Source organism: Colletotrichum graminicola (assembly GCF_000149035.1).
Source record: "Colletotrichum graminicola M1.001 genomic scaffold supercont1.24, whole genome shotgun sequence".
Lineage (NCBI taxonomy): Eukaryota > Fungi > Ascomycota > Sordariomycetes > Glomerellales > Glomerellaceae > Colletotrichum > Colletotrichum graminicola.
The window spans coordinates 594,162-617,614 of record NW_007361028.1 but is presented as its reverse complement, the minus strand read 5'-3'; the positions used below and the strand labels follow the sequence as shown (position 1 = coordinate 617,614).

At 45.9% G+C, this 23,453-nt stretch overlaps 4 protein-coding genes across 4 annotated transcripts; 3 read left to right on the top strand and 1 right to left on the bottom strand.

The window, feature by feature from the left end:
* Window positions 1–10,070: 10,070 nt before the first annotated feature.
* GLRG_06505 (uncharacterized protein) lies at window positions 10,071–11,204 on the top strand (the record flags this gene model as incomplete). Its single annotated transcript, XM_008097190.1, has 2 exons — window positions 10,071–10,241; window positions 10,290–11,204. The coding sequence occupies 2 exons, from the start codon at window positions 10,071–10,073 to the stop codon at window positions 11,202–11,204; spliced, it is 1,086 nt and encodes a 361-aa protein (XP_008095381.1).
* A 1,382-nt stretch (window positions 11,205–12,586) lies between these two features.
* On the bottom strand, window positions 12,587–12,952 carry GLRG_06504 (uncharacterized protein; the record flags this gene model as incomplete). Its single annotated transcript, XM_008097189.1, has 3 exons — window positions 12,587–12,628; window positions 12,762–12,781; window positions 12,847–12,952. 3 exons carry the CDS (start codon window positions 12,950–12,952, stop codon window positions 12,587–12,589), a joined length of 168 nt encoding a protein of 55 aa, XP_008095380.1.
* A 5,001-nt stretch (window positions 12,953–17,953) lies between these two features.
* On the top strand, window positions 17,954–18,331 carry GLRG_06503 (uncharacterized protein; the record flags this gene model as incomplete). Its single annotated transcript, XM_008097188.1, has 2 exons — window positions 17,954–18,167; window positions 18,225–18,331. The coding sequence occupies 2 exons, from the start codon at window positions 17,954–17,956 to the stop codon at window positions 18,329–18,331; spliced, it is 321 nt and encodes a 106-aa protein (XP_008095379.1).
* Window positions 18,332–20,279: 1,948 nt separating this feature from the next.
* GLRG_06502 (tannase and feruloyl esterase) lies at window positions 20,280–22,038 on the top strand (the record flags this gene model as incomplete). The annotated part of the gene is made up of 2 exons (XM_008097187.1): window positions 20,280–20,676; window positions 20,789–22,038. 2 exons carry the CDS (start codon window positions 20,280–20,282, stop codon window positions 22,036–22,038), a joined length of 1,647 nt encoding a protein of 548 aa, XP_008095378.1.
* Between the last annotated feature and the right edge of the window lie 1,415 nt (window positions 22,039–23,453).

Sequence of the window (23,453 nt, the reverse complement as noted above, 5' to 3'; positions counted from 1 at the left end):
AAGGACTAACTAAATAGTTAAGATTACTATCTACTTTTATATATATACTAACCTAAATATACTATAGATTAATATACTCCTAGCGCTATAACACTTACTTAATAACTTACTTATAGTTATAATAAGGTAGTTACTAAATAAACTAGTCCTTAGATTTTACTTATAAATAGTACTAAAATATATTAGTACTAAGGGGCTACTAATAAAGTCTCTAGACGTACTACACTAGACTTACTAATCTAAAGCTTTAGCTTTAATTAACGTAGTAGGATTAATATAAAAAAAGTAATATAACTATTACTATTACCCTATAGATTTTACTATTAGTAATAAGGTATTCCTCTAACTTAGTAAAGGCTACTTTTTTCTTAGTAAGCCTAAGAAGAAGTAGTTACTATAATAAGTAGGACCTTTCTATATTACCTATATAGTTAGGCCTAGTGCCTATAAACGTAACCTACTGCTATAGTAGAGGGTATACCTAGTAGTATTAACTATATAGCTATAGAAAGCACCTTTAGGTAAAGACCCCTTTAGTAAGAAGTAATAACTACTAGAGCTAGTAAAGGTTAATAGTATAAAGGAGTATAAAGTTAAATAAATTATAAGATAAAGAATTAACTAAAAGAAGAATTAGCTATTAGTTAAGTATCTTATTAAGTAGAAGGGGTACTTACTAGTAGATAATATATAAAAGCCTTATAAGAATCTTATACTAAATACTAGTAATCTTATAAATAAATATAAAAAGGATAACCTTATTAACTAAAGCGTAAAGTATATAAAGAAATAAGGCTAAAAGCTAGCGCTAGGGGAATTCCTTTAGAACTATACGCTAATACTACCTAAATTATTATAATTTTTCTTAATAACGTAAGGTAATACTTAGCCTTATAATATTATTCTTAATAACACTTTTATTTTTAATTTTTCTTTTAATAAGAAGAAATAACGCCTTTAATATACTAATACGCTCCTTTTATTAAATTATATAGTAGTATAGTAAAAAAACTTAAATAACTATAAGTTATTAGTAACTAAAAAAAATAAAAAAAGTACTTACTTAAAATAAGTAACTACACCTACCTTACTTATACCTATAGTTAATAGCTAGAAGATATTTTAACCTACCTATTTATAACTACTATTTTTCTATTTTTTTACTTATCTAACTTATTACTTTTCTTTATAATCTACTACTACCTTTTATATTATAATTTACTTTTACTTTTTATAATACTAGTAGTAGTTAAAGCTAATTATAAGTATAATATATAATCTTATAATTATACTATTAAAAAAACCTAAAGCTTTATAAGTAATTTTAACCTATATAAGGATATCCTTAACTAAGACACCTTTAACTTTAATAAATTTATTAATAAGGATATTAATAATAATAAGATATCTAAGTATATTAACTACCTTACTTAGGCTAGTACTACTAGTAGTTAGTAGCTTATAAAGGAGTATAGTAGTAGCGCTATAAGACCTAGCTTTACTTTTATTAATCCCTTAGCTTAAGGTAATAACTAACTAAACACTAGTATAAGTAGTATAAGTAAGAAAGGCTAAAATAATAAGGCTACTATAAAAGACCCTAACTATAGTAATAATAACACTAGTAATATAGATCTTAACCTTAACTTTAATAATAATAAGGTAAGTAGTAAGAACTTTAAGGTATCTAAAGTCCTAACTAAGGAAATTAAACTCCTAAATAGTATTTATAATAAGACTAAGGAGGCTAATAAATATATTTAATAATAAAAAATAGTTAAGTAATAAAAGAAGTATAATAAGCTTTATAAATATATTAAGTAATACTTTAATATACTTAATTAAGATAGTACGCTATTAATTAAATAAAGCGTTATTAAGAAGGCTAAAAATAAAATAATAAAAAAGGTTACTATAGTAGCTAAAGTAAAAGCACTTACTACTTTATATAAAAATATATCTACTACTAAAAAGTTAATAATCCTTATTAAGGAGGAGGTAATTATATACCTTAATAAAGCCTTTTATAATAGTAGTAACTAAATACTATATAAGGAGACTAAGGTCTAGGTCTAGTGCTTCTATATAAGCTAATAAAGCTTTAACACTAAATAGTTATATACCTCTTTAACCTTAAATAAGTACTTCTAATAGTAAATTATAGCCCTTATAAACACTATCTTTACTAATTATAAAAAAAGTAAACTATAGTCTAAAGAACTCCTTAGTTATATAGTACTAATTAGCTTTATATTTTTATACTAACTTAAGTAAAGTAATTCTAAAGTTATAAGTACTTTCTTACTTATCTAGCGCCTAGACTATATCTTTATATTAGAAATTTAGTATACTTACTATATAAAGGGCTAATTACGCCTAATTAACTAGCTAAAAGACTAAGTTACTAACCTTACTACTAAAGTTAATAAGTACACTAAGTTAATTTATAAGAATATAAAGAATACTACTACCTTAGTAATAGCTATTAATAAGGCTAAGGCAGCTATAGTAGTATAAGGTAATATTAATAAGGCTATTAGAAAAAGCTTATACGCTAGGGCTAAAAAGATTTACTAGTAAGTAGCCTAAAATAATAATATTAAGAAATAAATTAATATTATTAAAAATAAGGTTAATAACCTTAACTATAAGGTAGATAATCTTAATGCCTTTAATAAGTTTAAGGCTAGAGATTTTAAATAGTTATAGGATTAGGTTACCTTACTTATAAAGACACTCTACCTCTAGTAGGAGACACATACTACTACCTAAAGCGTTATTAGTAATATAAGCTTAAGCAGTAAAAGTAATAAGTAACCCTACCTAGTAGAAGAACTTAGTAGCCTTATAGGCCTATAAAGAAAAAAGCGCTAGGCTAGGGCTATTAACTTAGGTAATAATAATAATAAGTAAATAGTAAGGTTAGAATATAAATAAATAACCCTAAGGTATAAGGCTATAATATAAAGAAAATAAAAAATAGTAAATATTACTTTCTTAATTAGCTCTTAAAGTATTTAGTAAAAGAAGATAAGGTCTTTTTAAGGGGGGGCACTTATTATAAGATAAAGTAGTAAGTGCCTATAGTTAGGAGATAAATAAATAGTAAGGACTAAATACCTAATATATATATAATACGTTATATATACCTTAAGTATATATCCTTTTAGTAAGTAACCCTTTATAAAAGGAGGGTTAACTATAAATATACTTACTATTTATTACCTATCTTATCTTATGTTATTTATTTAGCTCCTTATTATTATTTATCTTGCTTTACTGCTCTATTATTACGCTTTACTTTTACACTATATTACTTTATAACACTACTACAGCCTAGCTTTATCCTGTTAGAACTGTAATAGCTGCTAGGAAGGCTGTGTTAATAAGTAAGTAAAAAAGCTTCTTAATCCTCTCCTTAGTAACGTACTTAATCCTCTTAGAGCTAATCTTTCTAGCCCTTAAAGTCTTTACTACTAGATTTCTTTTTTAGAATCTATTTATTTATTTCCTACCTAGTAGGTAGTTATCTCCCCTAGCCTTAAGGATTTATTAGGCTATTTCTCTAACTTATAAATAACTTAGTGTAAAGCTAAGGGCATTTTAGGCTATTACCTAGTTAGTAAGGCGTTATTCTTAAATAGCACTAAGCCTTTAATAATCTACTTTAGCCTCTTGCTGTAATATAGCACTGTTAAGGCGCTACTATAGTGTAGCCTATAGTATACCCTATTACTAAGCTGCTTTATAGTGGCTGCTACCTTTAAGGACTTTATTAATTGCTTGCTGTAACGCCTTAGGGGTATAACTAGACATGCTAATGCATTTAGTATTTTTAAAAGAATTATTTAGATTTTTAGTTGTTAGGATATTTTAGTTTAAAAAAGGCTGTTATTCTCTGGTAATGAAAAATGAGGGGTAAAATGCCAATGTTGATACGTGGCCCGTTGAGGGGGGTGGCCCGTTATGTGGGGTGGGGTCTTACGGCCTATAATCTTTTCGGGACCCTCATGGTTATGATGGGTACCCGGGCTTTCTTCTTTGTGTCCGAGACCAAAGACATGTACAAACCATCCCCGGAACTTCCCCCAGCCACATATCTTTGCGTCACCTGTGGCTGACACTGTCGCCCGCCCCGCGGGTCTCACGCTCGAGGATATGGATCTCTCCTCTTCATGCGCAGCATGCAAAAATTCGTATGGACCGCGCTGCATGAGGAGAAGAGCGCCAAGTATGCCTTGGCGGACACTTCGCTATCAGCCGCCCAAGCGCCTTCTTCAGATAGGGGAACTGGGCTGGAATAAGTGGACAACGTAGAGGAAAGTTCCGCTGCGAGGGAGCCGGCACGGGAGGTCTGAGTGCTGGTTGTTGATTCGGAGTTGGGATAGGCGGCCTCCTTGCGCAGCGGCAATTCCATATCGCGTCGCTCCGGTGGTACATGATTGTGCGAGATACGAGGCACGCGAGGTGAACGCCAAGACCCATAATTGTCGAACACTGCCCGCCTAAATTGCACTGCCACTGCAACGTGACGTAGAATATCTTGGAGTCAAATTGTCATTTTTCTTCCCACGGCTTTCATGCCTGGGAACCGGTGATTCTGTGATATGTCTGTGGTACATTGAGAAATATACTCGCAACCTAGGGTAGTGCCAAGCGTCATCTCAACGAGGCGCAGCTAGATGACCACTGCAAGTTACAGCGCCCAACCGCTGGCACGTACTACAGTAAGAAAATCGCGCGTCGACAACTGATGAGAAAAATTTTCAGCGGAGACAAAGGTGTCGACTTTGAACGAGCCCATCTCGGCATTTGTATCAAGATACCCTCATTTGAGGCCGAAGTTATAGGACCCTTGCTCAACTACTCGATACGCTAATGTGATTGGTCAACTTCATGCAAACCGACTCCATTCAGCCAAGTCACGCCCTAGTAAAATGGCGTCTGATAAAAGGTCGACTAGCCCTGAGAGTTTGAGAAACATCTCGTGGCAACCAAATCGTGGCAACGAGTAGTTTATGAAGGGGCCGAGAAGGAATTCTCGCTGAATAGGACGGGGCCAAAGTTTTTAATGACCAGGCCGGCACGTATTGCAGTTAGGCGTGCTCTCGTAGGCTGTGCACTTTGAGGGAGGTGGCACAGGCGCAAGGCAACGTACCTCCGAAAAGCCGCCAATATGGGCATTTTGGCCCTGTCAGACCATATTTTGTGACAGTAGAATAGCTGCAATCGTACAATATAGCGGGAGCATCTCGGTCACTAACGGAATCTCGATCGTTCTAGCGTTAGAGATATCTTGGTTTTCCCAATCCCGGAGTCCTCCCGGAGTTATCTAGTATAGTCCCCGGCTAGTCGCGCGTTACTTGATGAAATGTGACTCTTCTTGTAACTTGATCTTATCAGGTTGGGCAGCGACTGGAAATTATATTCAGCCTGGGGAGTGAGTGGCTATATCGAATGAGTGTAGTCCGTACATGCTTCCTAATGAACTGCAGGGCGAGCTACGCGAACATGGGATCCAGAACAACCAGGGGAGTGTAGAGGAAGGTTTTATTCTCTCCATTCAGTTCTACTCATAAGTCACACATGGCTGACTTCTGGGGGTCCTAAGGCTACGTACAATTAAGGTCTTACTTATTAACTAGGTTTCCCAAATCTAGCCTCCCAAGTTGTCATGTGTTATCATCTACATAAAACTGCCTGCTTTAATAAAAATAGAAAGTGCGATACAACGTTCATAACCAGGAATTCTTAGAAGGATAGATATCGCACAGAGAGCCGGCGTAGTTTTATTGATACAATATCTAGGTAGTTACTGTCACGATAGCTTCATGCATTTCCATCATATGTAACAGCACTGTCAGGTGCTATATCACGTGGTGTTTCACATTCGTTCCCTATATATAGGACCTCTCTTTCGTTACCTTCACTTACATTCAATTAAGCCTTTTAGACCCGAGTCCATACATGCCCTGCTGTGTGCTCCAACTCGTGATAGTTACTTTGAGCAGTCAAGGTCAGAAGTGGATTAATCTCTTCAGTTATTGTAGACCGTAGAACGTCGATGGACCTCGTAAACCAAAATACTTTTGCGTCGAGACAGAAGAAAGGATACGGGATTAATCATATAGGAACAGCTTCTTCTACTTCTATTCCGATAGATATAACCGCGAGACAGCACAAATATGCTGTGAAGGACGAGTTGGGGTTCTTTAGTCAAACTAGTTTTGTCTTCTTCAAGAGGTAGTTGTGCCAAATTTCCTTAGCATTGTCGCAATAAATCAAGTTTTCTTGTTTCATAATAAAGCAGCATGGTTCCATAGACACACCAAGCGGTAGCTACAACGGGTTAAGGAGATAAATTTGCTAAGAATTACAGTATCTTAGTTATAATCTCCTTAGAACGTATCGTGTATTCTTATTATCCAAGGTTTCATATGTTATAAGTACTAGTAAGTTAGCCTGAAAATACATTTGCGTAGTTTAGTAGTAGTTACTCTTTTCGTAATCAAATTCTTGAGACTCTCCGTTCCATATCCCTTGCTGGCTACGTGTCACTATCTCTACCAAGTTTCTATCTGGTTAAGGAACTTTAGTAGAACAATAAAAAAAACAGCATCTTTGTACGCCCTGTTACTTAGTAGAGTTCAAACATGGCGCCCCCATCATGCCAAAGTTAGTATTGATTTAGGGGCTGTGTATTAAATCACATGCCGTCATTGCTGGACTACGGACATACATTACGGTGAGAGCGATCACATAGATAGATTCCAAGCCGGGCAGAGGTCTGAGGTAGGTTTGATGGTGACAATAAGCTGGCCATCACGAAAGGAACGCCCACGCCTCGTTGGTATAAACTTTCGAGCCCCTGCCCACCCCTGTCATCGGTTCCCATTGCCTGAAATTTACAATTGTATTAGAAACGATAGTATCGGAAACGCGAAAGAGCATAAATCGTTGAGAGAGCTTGTAGTCGCCGCGTGTTATGTTCACTGCAGGTAAACACTGACAGTAGGTTGGGGGTCTTGATAACAAGAGCGGATCCAAGCTTATCGGCTCTTACTAGCGCTGAGTCTGCAACGAGGATCTGACTAGCAACATTGTTTGTCAGTCTGCCAGCTGAAAAACTGTCATAGCCAAGGGCTGGTACTTGAGATATAGTGCCTCGAAGATTCATGGTATAAACTAGCAGACCTTGGTCATCAACTCGGTTCAAACCCAGCACTAAACGCTTCACAGCATGGCCGCTAGATCATGTAAGCAAACCTTCTTCCTTCTTTTCGTGCCCCATTCTCGGTAAAGACTAATTTCATAAAATACTTGAATTTGAAGCCTTGAGTCCCAAGGTTGCGACACTAGGGGCAGAGTATAACATCAGGAGAGTATAGGCTTGTGAATCGTTCAGCTTGGCGCGTGTTAGTGGCGTACAAGGCGGATTCAGTGTAAACTAAAATGAAGCCTACCCGGACTATCCAAAGTTATTGCCACTAATAGACACGAAAATTCAACCGAGGCACCACTTTGCTAGAAGGACGGCCAGAGATGTTGTGTTTCAACGGCTTTCTTACGCGACCAGCGGGTTTACTATGGTCAAGCCGAGGTTGCAGTTACTCCAGGGAGTAAGCATTTCGACACTCAAGAACATGGCGTAGGGCGATGGAACAGGTCTGTGTCTTAACTCATCTGATAAATCTAGAACCCTAATGAAATGTATCTTGATAAATATGACAAATGACAAACCAGAGTGACACGGAAAGGAATTCTTTATAATCCTTCGGATGTCTGTTTCATTATCAGCCGTGTTACGTCTGCTTTTTTAAAATCCAAAAAGCTCTGACGTGTATACAACATGATGTAGGCGCTTGCTTGGGCGACTCGCACACCCCTAACTGGCAAATGAGTTCCACGACTGGAAGAAGTCCAAAGGCTTCATCCAAAGGATGAAACAAAATGCATAGTATTCTTCATTATAATTGACCATTTGTTATCGTATTCTTAATGGTGGATCTTACCTGCATCTACCAAGAGCCAGGACCGAAGATAATGCAACTGAAAATATTAGAAATCCATATGAGAGAATCGATTTGCACACTAGAGATCATACTATTGTTCAAATGTGAAACACACTAGACACGGGTATACCAGATTCCAGTGTCTGGTGATATTGGCTGACAAAATGCTCGTGCCTTGGTAGCTGCACAGCAAGCAAAGCACTGACTTTTCAACCTGCATGGTCTGAACGATGACTTTTATTAATAATTAACGAGTAATAGATCTGCGCACGTGCAGCTGACTGGTTCATGATGTGTCTTTGGCCAGGAATGCAAGTTCTGCAGCTGCCACCCCAGGCACCAGTGCGTCTCAGGATAGTCTGAAATTTCGTGGAATGATCACTGTCATTGACCGAACTGAATGAATCTGCAGATGTGCTATGCATATAGCTACATTTTACAAATCTTTATCCACACATTATACCCAGAGAATCTTACATGCTTGTGCAAAGGCTCAGTAACATTAAATCCATCTTCCGTTACCATGTGGTCACCTTAATGTTTGTTCAGTTTCGATTCGTGAAGATTTAAGGGCTATCCTCTGGAAGTCTCTTTGATCTGCTGCAATCCCGTTCAGCGCGGCTTTTGCAGAGAGACATCCTCCAACCCACAAGAAGCTTGTCGTCGAACGAGACGGATGAGTTGACTCTCGTGCACTCTTGATATTTTAGATTCTTTCAAATATGTCATCGTCTCTTTGAAACGAAACAACCCCAGGACGCTCGGTCGAGAATGAGGCCATGAAAGGGCGTAAGGCTAGCTGCTTTGGAAACTGTGAAACGTTTTCACTTTTCATCCATCCGAATCCGATTAGTTAGAATGATCAAAGAGCACATGCGCTCCTAAATGCAGTTGAACCTGTCACATAATGACAGCGTGCACGGTTCTCTCTGGAAGCGTTGACTGGGATATTACGGCCCGGAAACATAGAGGCACGTCTCGAGTCGTTTGCCTCGATGACATTTTTGCTGGGGCCACAAATCGCGCGACGAACAACATAGCATAACAATCGAAATCATCAATGCGCGATGTGTTTCTAAGCATCACAGAATGAAATGTAAAGGTGGCAATGGGTTGTACTATGTAGATGCCACTCTGAGCTGGGACACTAGCTCCAAATTATGCACTGCCGTCCTCGGACACTTGTGCTTAAGCCAGCGGGTATCCCTCTTCCCGTCATGTCAAGGCACGCTTCTGACTAGCAGGCGCGTTGTCTTTAGATGGATTTGGATCTGGTGATTCACATCACCTGACTTGATAAAACACTCACCCCTCATTACGGTCTGTGTCTGAGTCCTCTAGATTAATACCTGCCAGCCCCTCTCATGAATTCCAAGCAGATACAGCTTTTAAAACTTGTTGGAGCCAGTGATAAGGCCTTATCTCCATGTTTATCGTTCCTGGAATCCACTCCCAGTCTCAATCCAGCTCTGCCATCTATTTATATTCACACTTTATTCGCACAACCCATTGTTACAATCACAGTATATTGGAACCATGGTATATACAGGCAGGGCATCCAGTGGCTGCAAGTTGTGCAGAATACGGAAGGTGAAATGTGACGAGGCCAAGCCGTTCTGCATGAGATGTACCAAATCGAAAAGACACTGCCCAGGATACGGGCCTGTTGGTCGAGACCAGGCGAAGACGTCTGCAGAAAGGCTCAAGAGATTGAGGCAGACCACCTCATATCATACCCCTCACTCGACGGATCTTTCGATATCGCCTGAATCCGGATCATCCGGAGATTGTTTTGACAACACACTATCGGGTCCCCGAAGGCGAAACTCGGCACCTTTCAGAATTGGCGATCAGGAAAGCGACTTGGCCGAATGCTTCAAAAATGTCCCTGGTGGTCTGATGAATCCACTCGACGAGCAGGCCTCCTGTCTCTTTCTATCCCAATTCGTCAATGTGGCCATGACATCGACGGCGCGTGGCTACTACAGTTTCCTGCCACGCTATTTTAGACGTGGAGATATTTCTGTATGCCTCTCGCTGGCATTCAAGGCAACATCTATGGCATGCTTGGCGATGCAGCAGGCCAAAGGCATGAGAGGACCCGCTCTAGTACGGGCTCAGGAACATCACGTCAATGCTCTGAGAGCAGTGAGACGAGCAATCGCAGACCCAATAGAGGTGGAAAACGACCAAACACTCGGTGCAGTTCTCATGCTCGCTTTTTACGAGGTGAGCATCGCATTTTTGGCAGCGCTTACAATAGGCTAACACCAGCAGACCTTGATGTCCAAGGATTCGATGAAAGAATACATGAGCCATGTCAAAGGCGCTGCCAAAATAATTCGAATGCGCGGCCAAAAGTGCCTTGAGACAGACGAAGGCCGGGAAATGTTCGCCTTGACCCGCAATCAGTGTATCCTGATACAGAATCTATTCAAAGGAACAGAGATGTCTGAGTATTCATGGCTGTTGCATAACGAGACGAGTCAACGCGTAAATCGCGAGACAGCCGATATGAACATTTATTACACCCGGCTCCAGCAATGCGTCGACTCCCTTATAGCCAAAGCACGTCACCCAGGGCCCGAGGCTATCGACGAGATGGTCGAATTACTAGGCAAATGCCGAAAACTAGAGAACGAGTTCCGCCAGCTCAAAGACAATATAAATCCACTGTGGAAAGTCGAGGTTGCAGAATGGGTGTTCGATCGAACTGACGAGGAGCTCGACACGGAGCCAACATTCGAAGGCCCAGTCTACAAATTCTACAACCTCCCTGTGGCCGTCCTTCATATAATTTCGTGGTGTTTCCACCTAAACCTCATTTCGACAATGATGCGCTGCAGCTCATGGCTGGCTTCGGCTGGAAAGGAGGAATTGGGGGTCCTGGATGACTACGAAACACTGGCTCGATTGTCAACTGACTGTGTCCACGACATTGTCTCTGGGGTCCCATACTTTTGCAACTGGAACGCATACGGCGTCGTCGTCTCCCAGTTCCCTTGCGGCTTGACCAAGCCAGATGACCCACTCAAAGGAGAAGCTGGGCTCATCGTGATGTGGCCCATTGCTATAGCAATCAAGAGCGATTACGCTACGCCGAGGCAGAGACGATATCTAAGGGGTCGCCTTCGTTATATTGCAGATGTATCTGGTATCAATCAGGCTCGTTATTTCATTAATGAGGTGTAAGAGGATCTGTTTTCTTTAATTCACGAGTTTGTACATTAGGAGCCATCAGTTCTTGTACATGCTGGAAGGGAGCCCAATCTGAGCGTGATCTTTCGGCGCTGTTTTTGTTTTGAAATATCAGAAACTCGCGATTATAAGACTACGTGCCCTACTAGACCAAAAGCCACTATGCGCTTACGATCCGCCTTTGCCAATGCTCTGCGCCCATCTAACTCATTCCGCGCTTTTAAATTTTTTGCTTGTGATCCGGAACCTTTGGATCTACACCGGGATATATTTATGGCAATAAATAGACGAGAAGGCAACGATGGGACAGTAAATAATGCTTATATATCTCGTGGCACATCTCCTTGGAGGTCGACAGTTCGTCCTAGGAAGCTGAACAATGATAGCGGAATCTCGAACGATAGTCTCTGTCTGAACTGTTTGATCTAGAAGAAAGTGCTGACAATCGCCAATATCGTCAATAAGGAAAGATCAATTGGCGCAGACATGAAGGGCTCGAGCCACTGAGGCACGATGAGACCCCCTAGAGAGTTTTCAACAGAAGTTTTGGACCTTACCATATCATGCGGCCCCATGTAGAAACAAATTGAGTATATAGTGGTTGCTGCAACCTTCATAAGAAGAGTGTCAGCTATCTGTGAATTGTTGGGGCGTGGGCATGGCTTCTGGTGAAACGTACCAGCATGAAAGTAACGAGAACCTGATGAAGGTCTCTCATCCAAAATTGCCAGACATATCCATGCATATTAACAAATCACGAAATACGCCTGCACAACACAGTTACCAAAGCAGAATATTCATGGAACAACACCAAGTATCAATACCAGTGTCCCTGAATGACATAGTACTGAAAACACGAGCAACCTGACGAGAAAGATCTTCGAAGTTGAAAGACTCGGGAGAGTTTATTTAATGGTTAAAAGTCTAAATTATCCGACTCGCCTCTATTCTGAAAGTTTGCAGGCTCAATCAAGATCGACCGGGAACGACATTTTTCACCATTTGTCTTCATCTCTCAACATTCGGGGTCAGTTGCTGCTGCTTCCCACTATGTATGCTTCTAATGGAATTGGGGGGTATCAAATGTGAAAGAACGCTTCTAATATGGAACATGAGTCGTGTGAGGCGACTGCAGTATTAAAACCAAAAACTTTTTGATGGCCGTTTCGTCCGATGCGGGCGAGTCCCTTGGATTTGCGCTCTGGGTTCGAAAAGGCGAGTGTAGTAATAGTTAGGTGGCTGCGGCGCGTGTAGCAACATCAGGTGTAGAGAGCTGGACCGTTATGCTCAGCAGCGGATTTGTAATGCTTGGTGTCCTGCACCATTATCTTGTGCTCGTGTGTTAGAAACACATGGAGGCCAACGTCGGGATCTTCTTAGGTGTGCTCTGGACGCAGGAGAGCTCGGTAGCGGATCGCCTACGAATCAGACCGAGGGTCAGCTTTATGTCATAGACCTGCTTTTTCATCCATCTTTGTCTGTTCTTACCTATTATCATTCGCGGAGCCTGAGCATCTACCGGTGGTTAATCCAATAGATAAATCCACCCACTCCGAAAATAGACGTCCCCACTACAAAGCACATATTAGCGGAAACCGAACTCAATCAACCGCATAGCTAGCACGACCAAACTTACCGACAGCCAATGCCTCCAGCACGGTATGGTCAACGCTTCTCTTCATTAACTGGTGGCCAACCTCCACCACTCCCTCCTGGATAAGCCGCGTATCGATAACAGGCATTATTAACGATGATATGGGACGAGTGCGCCAAATGGCGATGATGATAGAACGAAGTGGAAAAAGGACAGAGATGTTCTACGATCACCGGGATCAACAGTCACGACGCTGGGCCAGAGGGAGTACTTTAGACAAAGTGTGGTTCTGAGTGCTGTATATCAAGAAAATTCGACTGGGCCAGTGGGGTCTCGCCATCCCGCATTGCATCAGGAGCGGGCGCGACGACGGGGTAAGGGAGCCAAGAAATTCGAAGCGCGCGTCTGGGTCCGTATGGCCATTTTCCATACACGTGGGCTTGGGAATCGGATCATGCCATCTCATTTCGGTTTCAAAAGGGGGGAAGGGGAGATAACGACGAATTGCGTTACCAAGCCTCAGAGAGATGGCCCCAACAAGTAAGGTAGTGTCGGGCGGCCACCCTTAGACGGGCTGGGCCGAGCTGGGGAGTCCACTGCCTATCTGTATCTGGCACACGATATATGCGAATTTCTTACTCTGATTTGCGGATCTGCGAACCATCGCTGACCGATCCGAGACCACCGACTCCAACAAGCTGGGCGAGGCTGCTGTCAACACCTGTCGAGGCATGCTGTATCTGAGTGCGTGCCCTTTGCGTCCTCAGGGCGCGCGGGCCTCGTCTTTGGGGGTTTGAAGAGAACAACACCACCTAAATGCCGTGGTCTTACGACCTGTTTGGTGATTCGAGCTTGGAGTGAGTCCATTCTGAGGCGATTTCGCCGAGGGTCATGGTTTCAGTCTCCTGAAACAAGTAGGGAGGTTGCACAGCCCCCCCTGCCTCATGGAGGACGTAGCGCCGGCTGCCCTGCGTAGCCCGTCCAGCAGCGATAGCGAATACATTAGACGATAGGATCTCACCATCCCAAGTTGGCCGCAAGTCCCTGCCATCCATCATATAGCTCCCTTGCAACTGGAGCCGAAACGGCCTGCATGCATTCAAGCCGCGTTCTGTGGCACGCCAGATTACCGGTCTTGGCCCTGGGCTGAGATGATTACTTATGATAAAACCCGAGGATGCGACAGCTTCGCGTTCATGGGGAAGCTTCAGGTTGATGCCAAGACTCGAATTTGCACCTGTCAGGTGTGGTTCCACGTCGATGCCCAGGCCCTTGGCCTTTAAGATTGTCCGGTCCGCCTAGGCTGACACAGCACTTGAGCAGATGTCATGACACCGCCGAGTTCTCTGGAGATATCTTCCGTCAAGCGATTCTTCCAAGCTGCGTACTGCACTAAAAGTTTCTGCTGAAAATGCTTCATAATATCTCCGGCGACGGTCCGGGCTATGTCTTCAAATCCAGCACCCCACGCCAGCATCCCCTCCCGGCCCCGGCCCCGGCCCACCCCCACTGTTCCGGATATCCAAGCTCGCATTACCAAAGTATCGTTAAGATTGGCTTGCAGACGTAAATGACTCTGTATCTGATTGGACGGCCAGTGGAAAGGACACATCAGCTGTTTGCAAGATCCCTCAATCTTACGACGAGGGGCAGGGTAGGCGTGACCTGCTGAAGGTCGCATTGCGCAACAACTTCGAGAGAGGCTGGCCTTGAATAGTCTGGATCCTTTGCCTGCATCCTAGGCCTTGCCGGAACAAGCCTTGTTCAGCATAACGGCCAGGGCTGTCTATCTTCTGATTCGGCCAATTATTTGTCTGCCAGAAAGTCGGGATATCGATATCTTGTGAATCATGCAAGTGCATCCTGAGGCTGACGCAAGTCGTTTCATGAGCCTGCGCATCCGTAACTGCTCTATAGAAGGTGTGGCGCCGCACGAGCCAGAACTATATCACGATCTCTGCTTTCGGGGAATATGGACACATATAGACGGCCATTACATATGGAGAAAGAAACTAATACAGGCACAGCCCGTTATGGGCCTGACAACATCTGTTGCGATGGCGGACATCGCCGGCAATCGCCGATAGTGGGGCTTGTCTCCGATACGGCCCATCACCACCCACGTTATCCACTGGGGCAGTGGATACCCCACTCAACACGGCCACCCGCGATAGCTTCATTTCTTCCTTTCGGGTAGTTGAAAATAGCCACCATAACTCAACTATTCCTCACGCTTTCGACCTAGGCTAATAACCCTGTAGTGCCAGCAGTATCGTTGACTCAAACGTTCTAAAGTGCGTCTTGAGATGATTGCCATCATACTAGGCTGCAAATAGACCCGGGCCACTTGGGCATAACCAGCACCACAAGCTGCATGAGATTCAAGCCATTGAAGAACTACCTGTTTATTACGTTGGTGTTTGTTTGAAAACCACCAAAAATTCATCCAAGGCACCAACAGAAGTCGACGACATAGTGGATCCTCTTAGAGCAACACACAATTAACTGGTAGATCCAAGTCTGTAGAATCAAAGGGCCTTCTTGGTAAAAAAGCCATCGTGTTTCAGTCGTTCAAACTTCTTTCCCCATGTTACCAACCCCACCAAGAACCAAATTTTCATTAAGCCGCAGTGATCGAGGTTCTACTGTAATATGATTAGGAAATCTAGTAGCCTCTCATGCAGCAGCAGCTATGAGAAAATATACTAAGCTTGTTAAAAAGCAGATCAATTGTCAGCCCGCTGTCACAAGTGTAGTGTCAGAAGTCTCATGTAGGTAGATAGTCTCGATACCGTAGACACGTGCATGTTCACTCACCACACGAGTATATAGCCAAACTCTCTTGAGGACTTCACCCTCGAGGAGCTAGCTTTAATAGACTATCTACGCATCTACACATCTTTGCTTGTGTTGTTCATCTCCTGTTCCATTGGTTTCGTTACGCACGCGCTGCTTGAGTATCTTACTCTTTCACTTCGCACCAGGGCGTGGTGCTGAAGTCCAATTTACCAGAACCGTAGACTTTGAAGTGGTAGAGGAAGTATTAAAGTTTGCCAATATTCGCCCATGACGATGCCAGAAGAGGCGATCAAGCCAGTGATGATGACGGGGCTTAACATGGATGGCCAGAACGAGAGGCTACCAAGAATGACGGCGGAGAACAATCTGTGTAATCACTCTGCTGGAACATGATATAAGAATTCAAGATTGGTGAAGACGGCTCGCTTTGGTGAGGGTCAGGATATGGTCTCTAGACGGATGAGATATATAACACCGACAGAAGATACCGCAAGTCCAAAAAAGCCGCTGGTGGATTCAAAGACTGAAAGCACGACGCTGGTCGGAACTGGGACTTGAAGGCCAAGTTTCATCTACAGATCTTAATGGCCAACAATCCTGTCCGAGAAGTTAAGAATACCACCTGGTGGAACAAGGTACCCTCGGAAGAGTTGATGGAATGACTGCCCAGACACTATGGAACTAAGATCATTTCGCGACTAATCGAGGCTATACAACAGCAGATGTACGGACCCAGGCTACAAAGATTTACAGGACTAGCCGCACAATTCATTTTCGTAGAATGGACAAGTCAGCGTTGCCATCTCCGGAAATAAGAGTTCAACGTTTGAAGACATGAACATGCTGTGTAATTCCCCAGCATTTACTCAACGCGCGCAGCCAAGACGAGGCCGCCGACATCCGCTGGCCAATACAATCATATTGCTTGGCACCACAAAGACAGTGAGCATATGGTCAGGTAGATTGCTACATCTTTTCAAACCTTCTCGTGATGTTAACCCGCTACACCAATCCAAATTTGGCAAATATATGTAGTCGGGCTTATGTGGGGGGGGCGCAGCGGGCCGGCATCCGCTTAGCCTCTTGGCTGTTTCTGGCCCAGACATATCATAGGAAGATCTTTTGCAGAAACAACCAATCTACGCGCAGCAGCTTTAACACTTCCTCCACGGGGTTTCTCTCTCTGCTTGCAAGGGGCTTGTAAGAGACACTTGTCGCGTTAAGATCAGCTCTTATCCTAGAATGGTGAAATGAGAGCATATATCCCAGAGTGGAACGGTAATCAGCTGCATGTTGAATCTTTTTGAAATCGTTGGGCAGCTTTGCAGTCTTGCATTTGGTTACCAAATCGCTTGGTGAAGCTATGTGTCAGCCGAATCGTATTGGCTGGAGAAGTTCACCTCGTGCAACAATTCAGCGTCCTAGGATGAGATTGATGGATAGTCGTGGACAACCATCGTCTCACACCAGCACTGTTACATAGGGACAACCAACGTACAAATTAGGCTCCTTCCTGTGAGACCAGGACGAACGACTGCGGTAAGAAGCCGTGGAGCCAGCAACAACAGGGGGGTCACGAGTATCACACCAAAATAGCCATGTTGCCATAGCCGAGCGGTCCATATCTCTCCTCTTCTCTCGTCTGAGTCCGGCACGGCTGAAGGCATTTCGAAATACTTCTGTGCCATGCTTTAATTATTTTCACTATTCAAGGCCTCAATCAAGTATTAGGCAAACTGTGTAGACCAACCCTCGTCGCTAAGCATCCATCTGAGCCCCTACTTCTCTTTCTCACAACTAATCACAATGGCAAGATTCGTCAGAGAGATCATCACCCTGACCGCCCAATAGATGCTAGTTTGCCATTTCTCACTTTTGCGGAACATCGAGAGACAAAATACGCCCGACAAGAAAATAAGCTGACTGTTTGATCGTTAGCCAGGTAGGACTTTCTTCGATTGCCCTAGACGGCCAATCGAGGCCGTCTTGGCGCTTATGTGTTTACTCACTTCTGCAACTGGCCGAGCTATAGCTAAGTGGCTGGCACACAGCTCTGCAAAGATGACAACATCCGTCAACCGAATTGAAGCATTTCAAAGTTGTCTATCTTGACACATGAAGCCAGTACTACCAGGTCATGTTTGTCGACTCACTATGATGTCTATTGTGCTCCCTCAGTCGATGATGGACTTGGACACATACTAGGAAGAGCCCTTCAGTCGAATATAAATATGCCTGTATTCCTTCCTCTTAGGACCATCTATCTTTTCCAACCAGCCTGCATCCGCATCTTCACCATCTCCATCAACAGACAGCCCCCCCAAAGACATCACTAACTCCGCTTTTCAAAATGCTCATCTCCAACATCTTCACCACTGTCATCACCGCCTGCGCCGTCCTGGGTTCCGCCGCCTCTGCCGCCGACTTCAAGCTCAAGAAGAGCGGCAAGGCCAACTGCTCCAGCCAGGAAGGCCCAGCACGTGATTACAACCGCGGCGCCTGCCACCCGTTGTACAGCACCGACCATGGCATGAGGATCCTCGAGCACAACACCGCTTGCAAGAGTGAGTACTCCCCGCAATGATCCTTGTGTGGAGTCATGGCTAACTTGGCCCGAATAGTTCGATGCTACCCGGGCGGAAACTGTGACGGGAACGTGGTCAGGGCCTTCAGCTCCCACCAGTGCCACTCGCTGCAGGGATGCTGGTCCTTCAGAGTTGAGTGCTAGAGCATACACTCATAAGAAAGGCAAGCTGGCCGATTGTATGACGGCCGCCATCGACGATCGGGTGTGAAGGCTTCAGGACGAGAGTGTGGTTTTTGATTCATCTGTCACTCCTTTCAGATTCATGAGCATTTGTATAGCCAACCAAGTACATTCACTCGAATACGGTATCGAGAAATGAACGTGATACAGCACGGAATCGAGGCATTGGTTAGTGGGAGCAGTGGACAGCGTCTGCGCCGACGTGGCCGTCCTGTGTCAGTCAAAATTGACATGCCGCAGGCTTGGTTCCTGCTGAACGCGAGCCTGCCTAAGAAGAAAAAGGGGCCAAATTAGGGCGAGGTCACGGGCCACCTCTTGAAAATAACGTTTCCATCCGAAGGGGAATTCGGCATGAAAATAGGGGATGTATCGAAAGTAGCCCATGCACCGATACATAAGGGGCGAATTCCGTATCAGTAGAAACAATTCTTGCGAATCCAACATCGACAGCTAGGTCTAGGTATCCCAAGCACAGCAGAGAAAATCATTCTGTAGGTCCAGTCTCACTCAATTTCCAAGCCGGTTATGCATGTTTTTCAAACAGAATGTTCAACTGTCTCAGCGCTAACGGATCAGCACACGCTACCTAACCAAGACCAAATGCTCTGCCTCTATCCAAGTCATGCTTTCAACATATAACACGTTGTACCGGAGCTCTATAGTCAACAGGTAACCAAGTTCCATACCAAGGCTGGGCACGACAACGCATTAATGGACGGCTTCGGTCCGCGAGACTGTCGGATTGCCAGGCTCTTTAAGGCCAAGGGCTCCACGCATCTCGCGGTGGCCGTCTTCTCCGCCCTCATGAGGGGGCTCGGAGTTTACAGAAACCCGCCGGATAACATTGACACTTGTCGAAATTGTGGCGGGCCGGGGTATACAAAAGTGCCCGCATGGGACTGGACGGCTCATGCGGGCCATCGTCCGGTTTAAAATGTCGGGTTGCATTTGCCGGCGGCAGAAGTGTAGACTGAGTGGCAAGCGAACGACAAATCACAACCTACCTGCTACCCGTCTCATTGCATTGGGTACTCTCAGGTAAAGTCTCCCTCCCTCCTTTGGCTCAAGTCTAGTTTTTTCTACCCGTCGCGCTTCGATCCAGTCTCAGAAACAATCATCAAAGGCAAATATACCTCAGCGGTCTATCAAAGTACCATTAGATCCCCACACGGCGGACTGCCACGCACATATGATGGAGGCGCGGGTATGTGCTACCTCTTTAGCGCTTGCCAACTCAGCCCTTCTAGCCTGCCTTGCGCTGTTTGTCTAAAGAAACAGTTGGGCCAACAACCCGAAAATGTGACGCCGATAGGATTCGAACTTAACTGACAGAAGTACTTCCATTTGCCACTTGTCTAAGATTGAAGAGAGCAGCACGGCGGTTCGCATGAGACTAGCTTTACGGTTGCGGGGTAGGGAAAGTTATGAAAACCAGATCCGGCTGGTTCGCATTGCCAGCACATCACATATTAAGGTCTCCATGGCATCTACTTCGCAGCTCAGCCCGTCGAGGCCGTCGCCGGACTTTCGAAGACACTGCAATCCAACAAAAAAAAAGCATTCAAGGCCTATGGTTGTCCCCGCGCCGTTTCTCATGCGGCGGGACCTTGGCGGCCCCCGAGATCCCGTCCGAGAAGGGAAAAAAAAGTCTTTGCGACACGCATCAATCCGACGGTGTCCTGCCCTGTGTTATAGTCGAAGTCTGAGCACGTGGCGCCACTTGCACGTTAAGCCAGCGCATCCGCATACCTCCAGGCGCTCGCCGGCCACTGGCAAAATCCGAATTGGATTTAACAACCTCGACGCCTGTTCCAAGGCGTCTTTGTAGGATACCATTGATGTTGATTTTAATCAAAGGAGTCGCTCCCGTGAAAAAGATCTAAACCGTAAACCCGGCATTGCACGTACCATGAAGCGCCTTTCGACCCTCTTCGCGGTGCTGCGCTTAGCAGACTGGACATGGGCGGTCGCGCAGAACCCGTGCTCGCCCGACGCCTTCAGATTCCCCGTGGAGCTCGAGGGCGCTGACCTTGTCAGCTTTGCGGCGGATGAGGTCAAGGACTTGGAGTACAGCGCGAGGACGCCCGAGGGCCGAGCAGCCATCCCGTCGTCGGGCGGCGTCAGCTTCTGCAACGTCACGGTCACGTACGTCCACACGGGCTTTGACGACGCGACGCGGGTGCAGGTGTGGCTGCCGCCCGCGGAGAGCTGGAACGAGCGGTTCGTGGGTGTCGGCGGCGGGGGCTACTCGGCCGGGCAGTTTGGCAGCGAGCAAGTTGTCGCGACGTTGGCGCGGGGTTATGCAGGTAGGTTTCAGACTTTTCACCCGCCCAACCCCCAGTTCCCTTTCCCTCCCTGCGTACATAGTAAATCATCTCTTTTTTTCCATCCAGGGCGAGGACTGATGAAGTGTACCAGCGGGCGCGACAGACGCCGGACATAGCGACAAGGCATGGCAGGAGGCACCATGGGCGCTGAAGGACGACGGCACGATCAACGAGCGGCTGATGGTCAACTTTGCCCATGTCTCGGTGCATGACATGACGGTCATCGCCAAGTCCGTCGTGGAACAGTACTACTCGAGGGCGCCCAAGTATTCGTATTGGAACGGGTGCTCGACGGGCGGTAGGCAGGGCTTCATGGAAGCGCAGCGGTACCCGGGTGACTACAATGGCATCTACGCCGGGGCGCCGGCCATCAACCAGCCAAGCCTAATCATGAGCACGTACTGGCCACAGTTCGTGATGAACCAGAAGAAGTTTTACCCGCACGTGTGCGAGCTCATCTATATGAGCCAGTTCGCCATCGACGCCTGCGACGAGCTAGACGGGGTCAAGGACGGCGTCATCGCGGACCCCGACAAGTGCGCCTTCGACCCCGCCGACGCCATTGGCCGGGAGCTCGACTGCGGAACGATGAAAATGGCCATGTCGGCGGAGATGGCCGAGATCGCGCGAGAGATCTGGCGGGGCCCGCACGGCGCGAACGGCAAGCCTCTGTGGCTGGCCAAGGGGTATCCCGTGGGCGCGCCGTTCACGGGCCGCTTCGGGCTGGGCAACACCAACTGCAGCGTGCCGGGGAGAGGGTGCGTGGGGCGCCCGTTCCCGATGGCGGCGGAGTGGATCCGCAACTTCGTGCGCAAGGACCGGGGCTACGAGGTGACGGAGATGAGCATCGGGGACCTCGAGGCGGCGTTCGCAACCAGCCGCAGGGAGTACGACGCCATCATGGGGGCTGACGACGCGGACCTATCGGAGTTTCAGCGGCTGGGCGGCAAGATGATCAGCTGGCACGGTCTCTGGGACGAGTGCGTGACGATGCGGTCGACGCGGAACTACTACGACCGGGTGCTCGCGGGGGACGCCGGGGCGGCCGGGTACTACCGGCACTTCGAAGCGCCCGGGGTATTCCACTGCTATGGGCTCAACGGCAGTTACTACCCGCTCAGGGGGCTCGAGACGCTGCGGTCGTGGGTGGAGGAGGGCAAGGCACCAGCGGTGCTGGACGGGTTCAAGCTCAACGGGGGCAACGAGAGCGAGGCGCCGACGAGGCCGCTCTGCGCGTACCCGTCGGCAATTAGGTTCGACGGTGGCGATAAAGATGACAGGGAGTCGTGGAGCTGCGTAAAGACAACGGAAGAGGGTGAATGGGAGCGAGACGAGCTATAGATTTAGTGATGTCGATCACGGACACGCAGGGCGAGACAGAACATGCATAGGGCGAGGGTCGGTTTGCATTTCCGGCATGCCAACGCCCGCGCCCGGCGGCGGGTGGAGGCAAAAAGAGCCGGGAAAAGTTTTCGGGTAGTTGAGGGGCCAATGAGGCATAAGACATAAAGTCAAATAAACCGACGAGGTTGCCATACCTAGTGCTAAAGTTGGAGCAAAGGGAGACTGGCGAACCATGTTACATGATTCGCCGGAGAGCAGGAGTGGGAACTCCGGAGATGCAGTATCGTGAAGTGCACCAGTGGCGGACATTGCGATCGGTGGTAGGAACCGGACTGGCTTACATAAGGGTCTGACGGTAGCGTAGCCGAGGACTCTGACACGACACCGCACCTGCAGCTGGAGACGAAAACGAAATATTTGCTTGTGTCTGTTTAGTGTAGCTTCTGGCCTGGGTGGTTCTTCCCTGTCCCGTTTTCTCTAGAGTTCTTCTCCTTTCTTTCCTGTCTGTCTGTATCTTCTGCATTATTCCTTCCTTCTCGCTCGTTTTATTTTAACATTTCATCATGATACAAGTAGTATCAGTACGAAAGTACCTAGGGCTAGATAACTACCTAGGTAGTGGATTGTACGGAGTACAAGGTACAAGTATTGTATTTAGCACAGTATCAGCATGCTGTCCCTATGGTTGAGCATTCGGTGCATCGTTGATTGTTGCCTCCAAACGTTCCTCTCCGAGAGTTCAGATTATTGGAGCTATTAGAGGGCAAACTCGGAAGCATACGGTACCTCTGTGTCTGGTGCAACGTGGAAGAGTACCAATGTACACAGTTTCTGACACAGTACATAACGCATCGACTGATTCTTGTTGGTCTAGCTGTCCCTTTCCTTCTCTCTCCTTCCCTTGTCTCCTTCCGTGCCTGCTGCATCCATCCCCATCCCCATTGGCTGCGGCCTCTTTCTTCTTTCCGTCGTCGGCCAAGTTTTTCAGGGTCCAAGTCCAAAGTACCCACGTCCGCTGGCCCAGGCCATTCCCCTCCGCCTTCTGCATCATTCATTGACTTGTGTTATTCCCCTTCCAGCCTAGCAAAATCCCATCCTTTTTTGTCCCGCAGTGGCCTGACACCACAACCACCACACGGGAAAAGGAAGGAGCACAATTCGCCCCTCCTCCTTCCTTTCCACCCCCCCCCCCCTCTGGGTGCGTTCATGAAGTTTAAGGCGACGCGAGTACTGAGTGTGTACTTGACGTGTTGTCGGTAAGAAGCGATTCTAGGCTCGGTTACTACCCCATTGCGGTGTGGCGTAGACTGCTTTCGACCCCGATCTGAACTGATGGTCATGCCATAAGTTACACAAGACCCTTCAAGTGGGGCATAACCCGTATGTTCTCCTGGGACTAAACGATCTTGCAT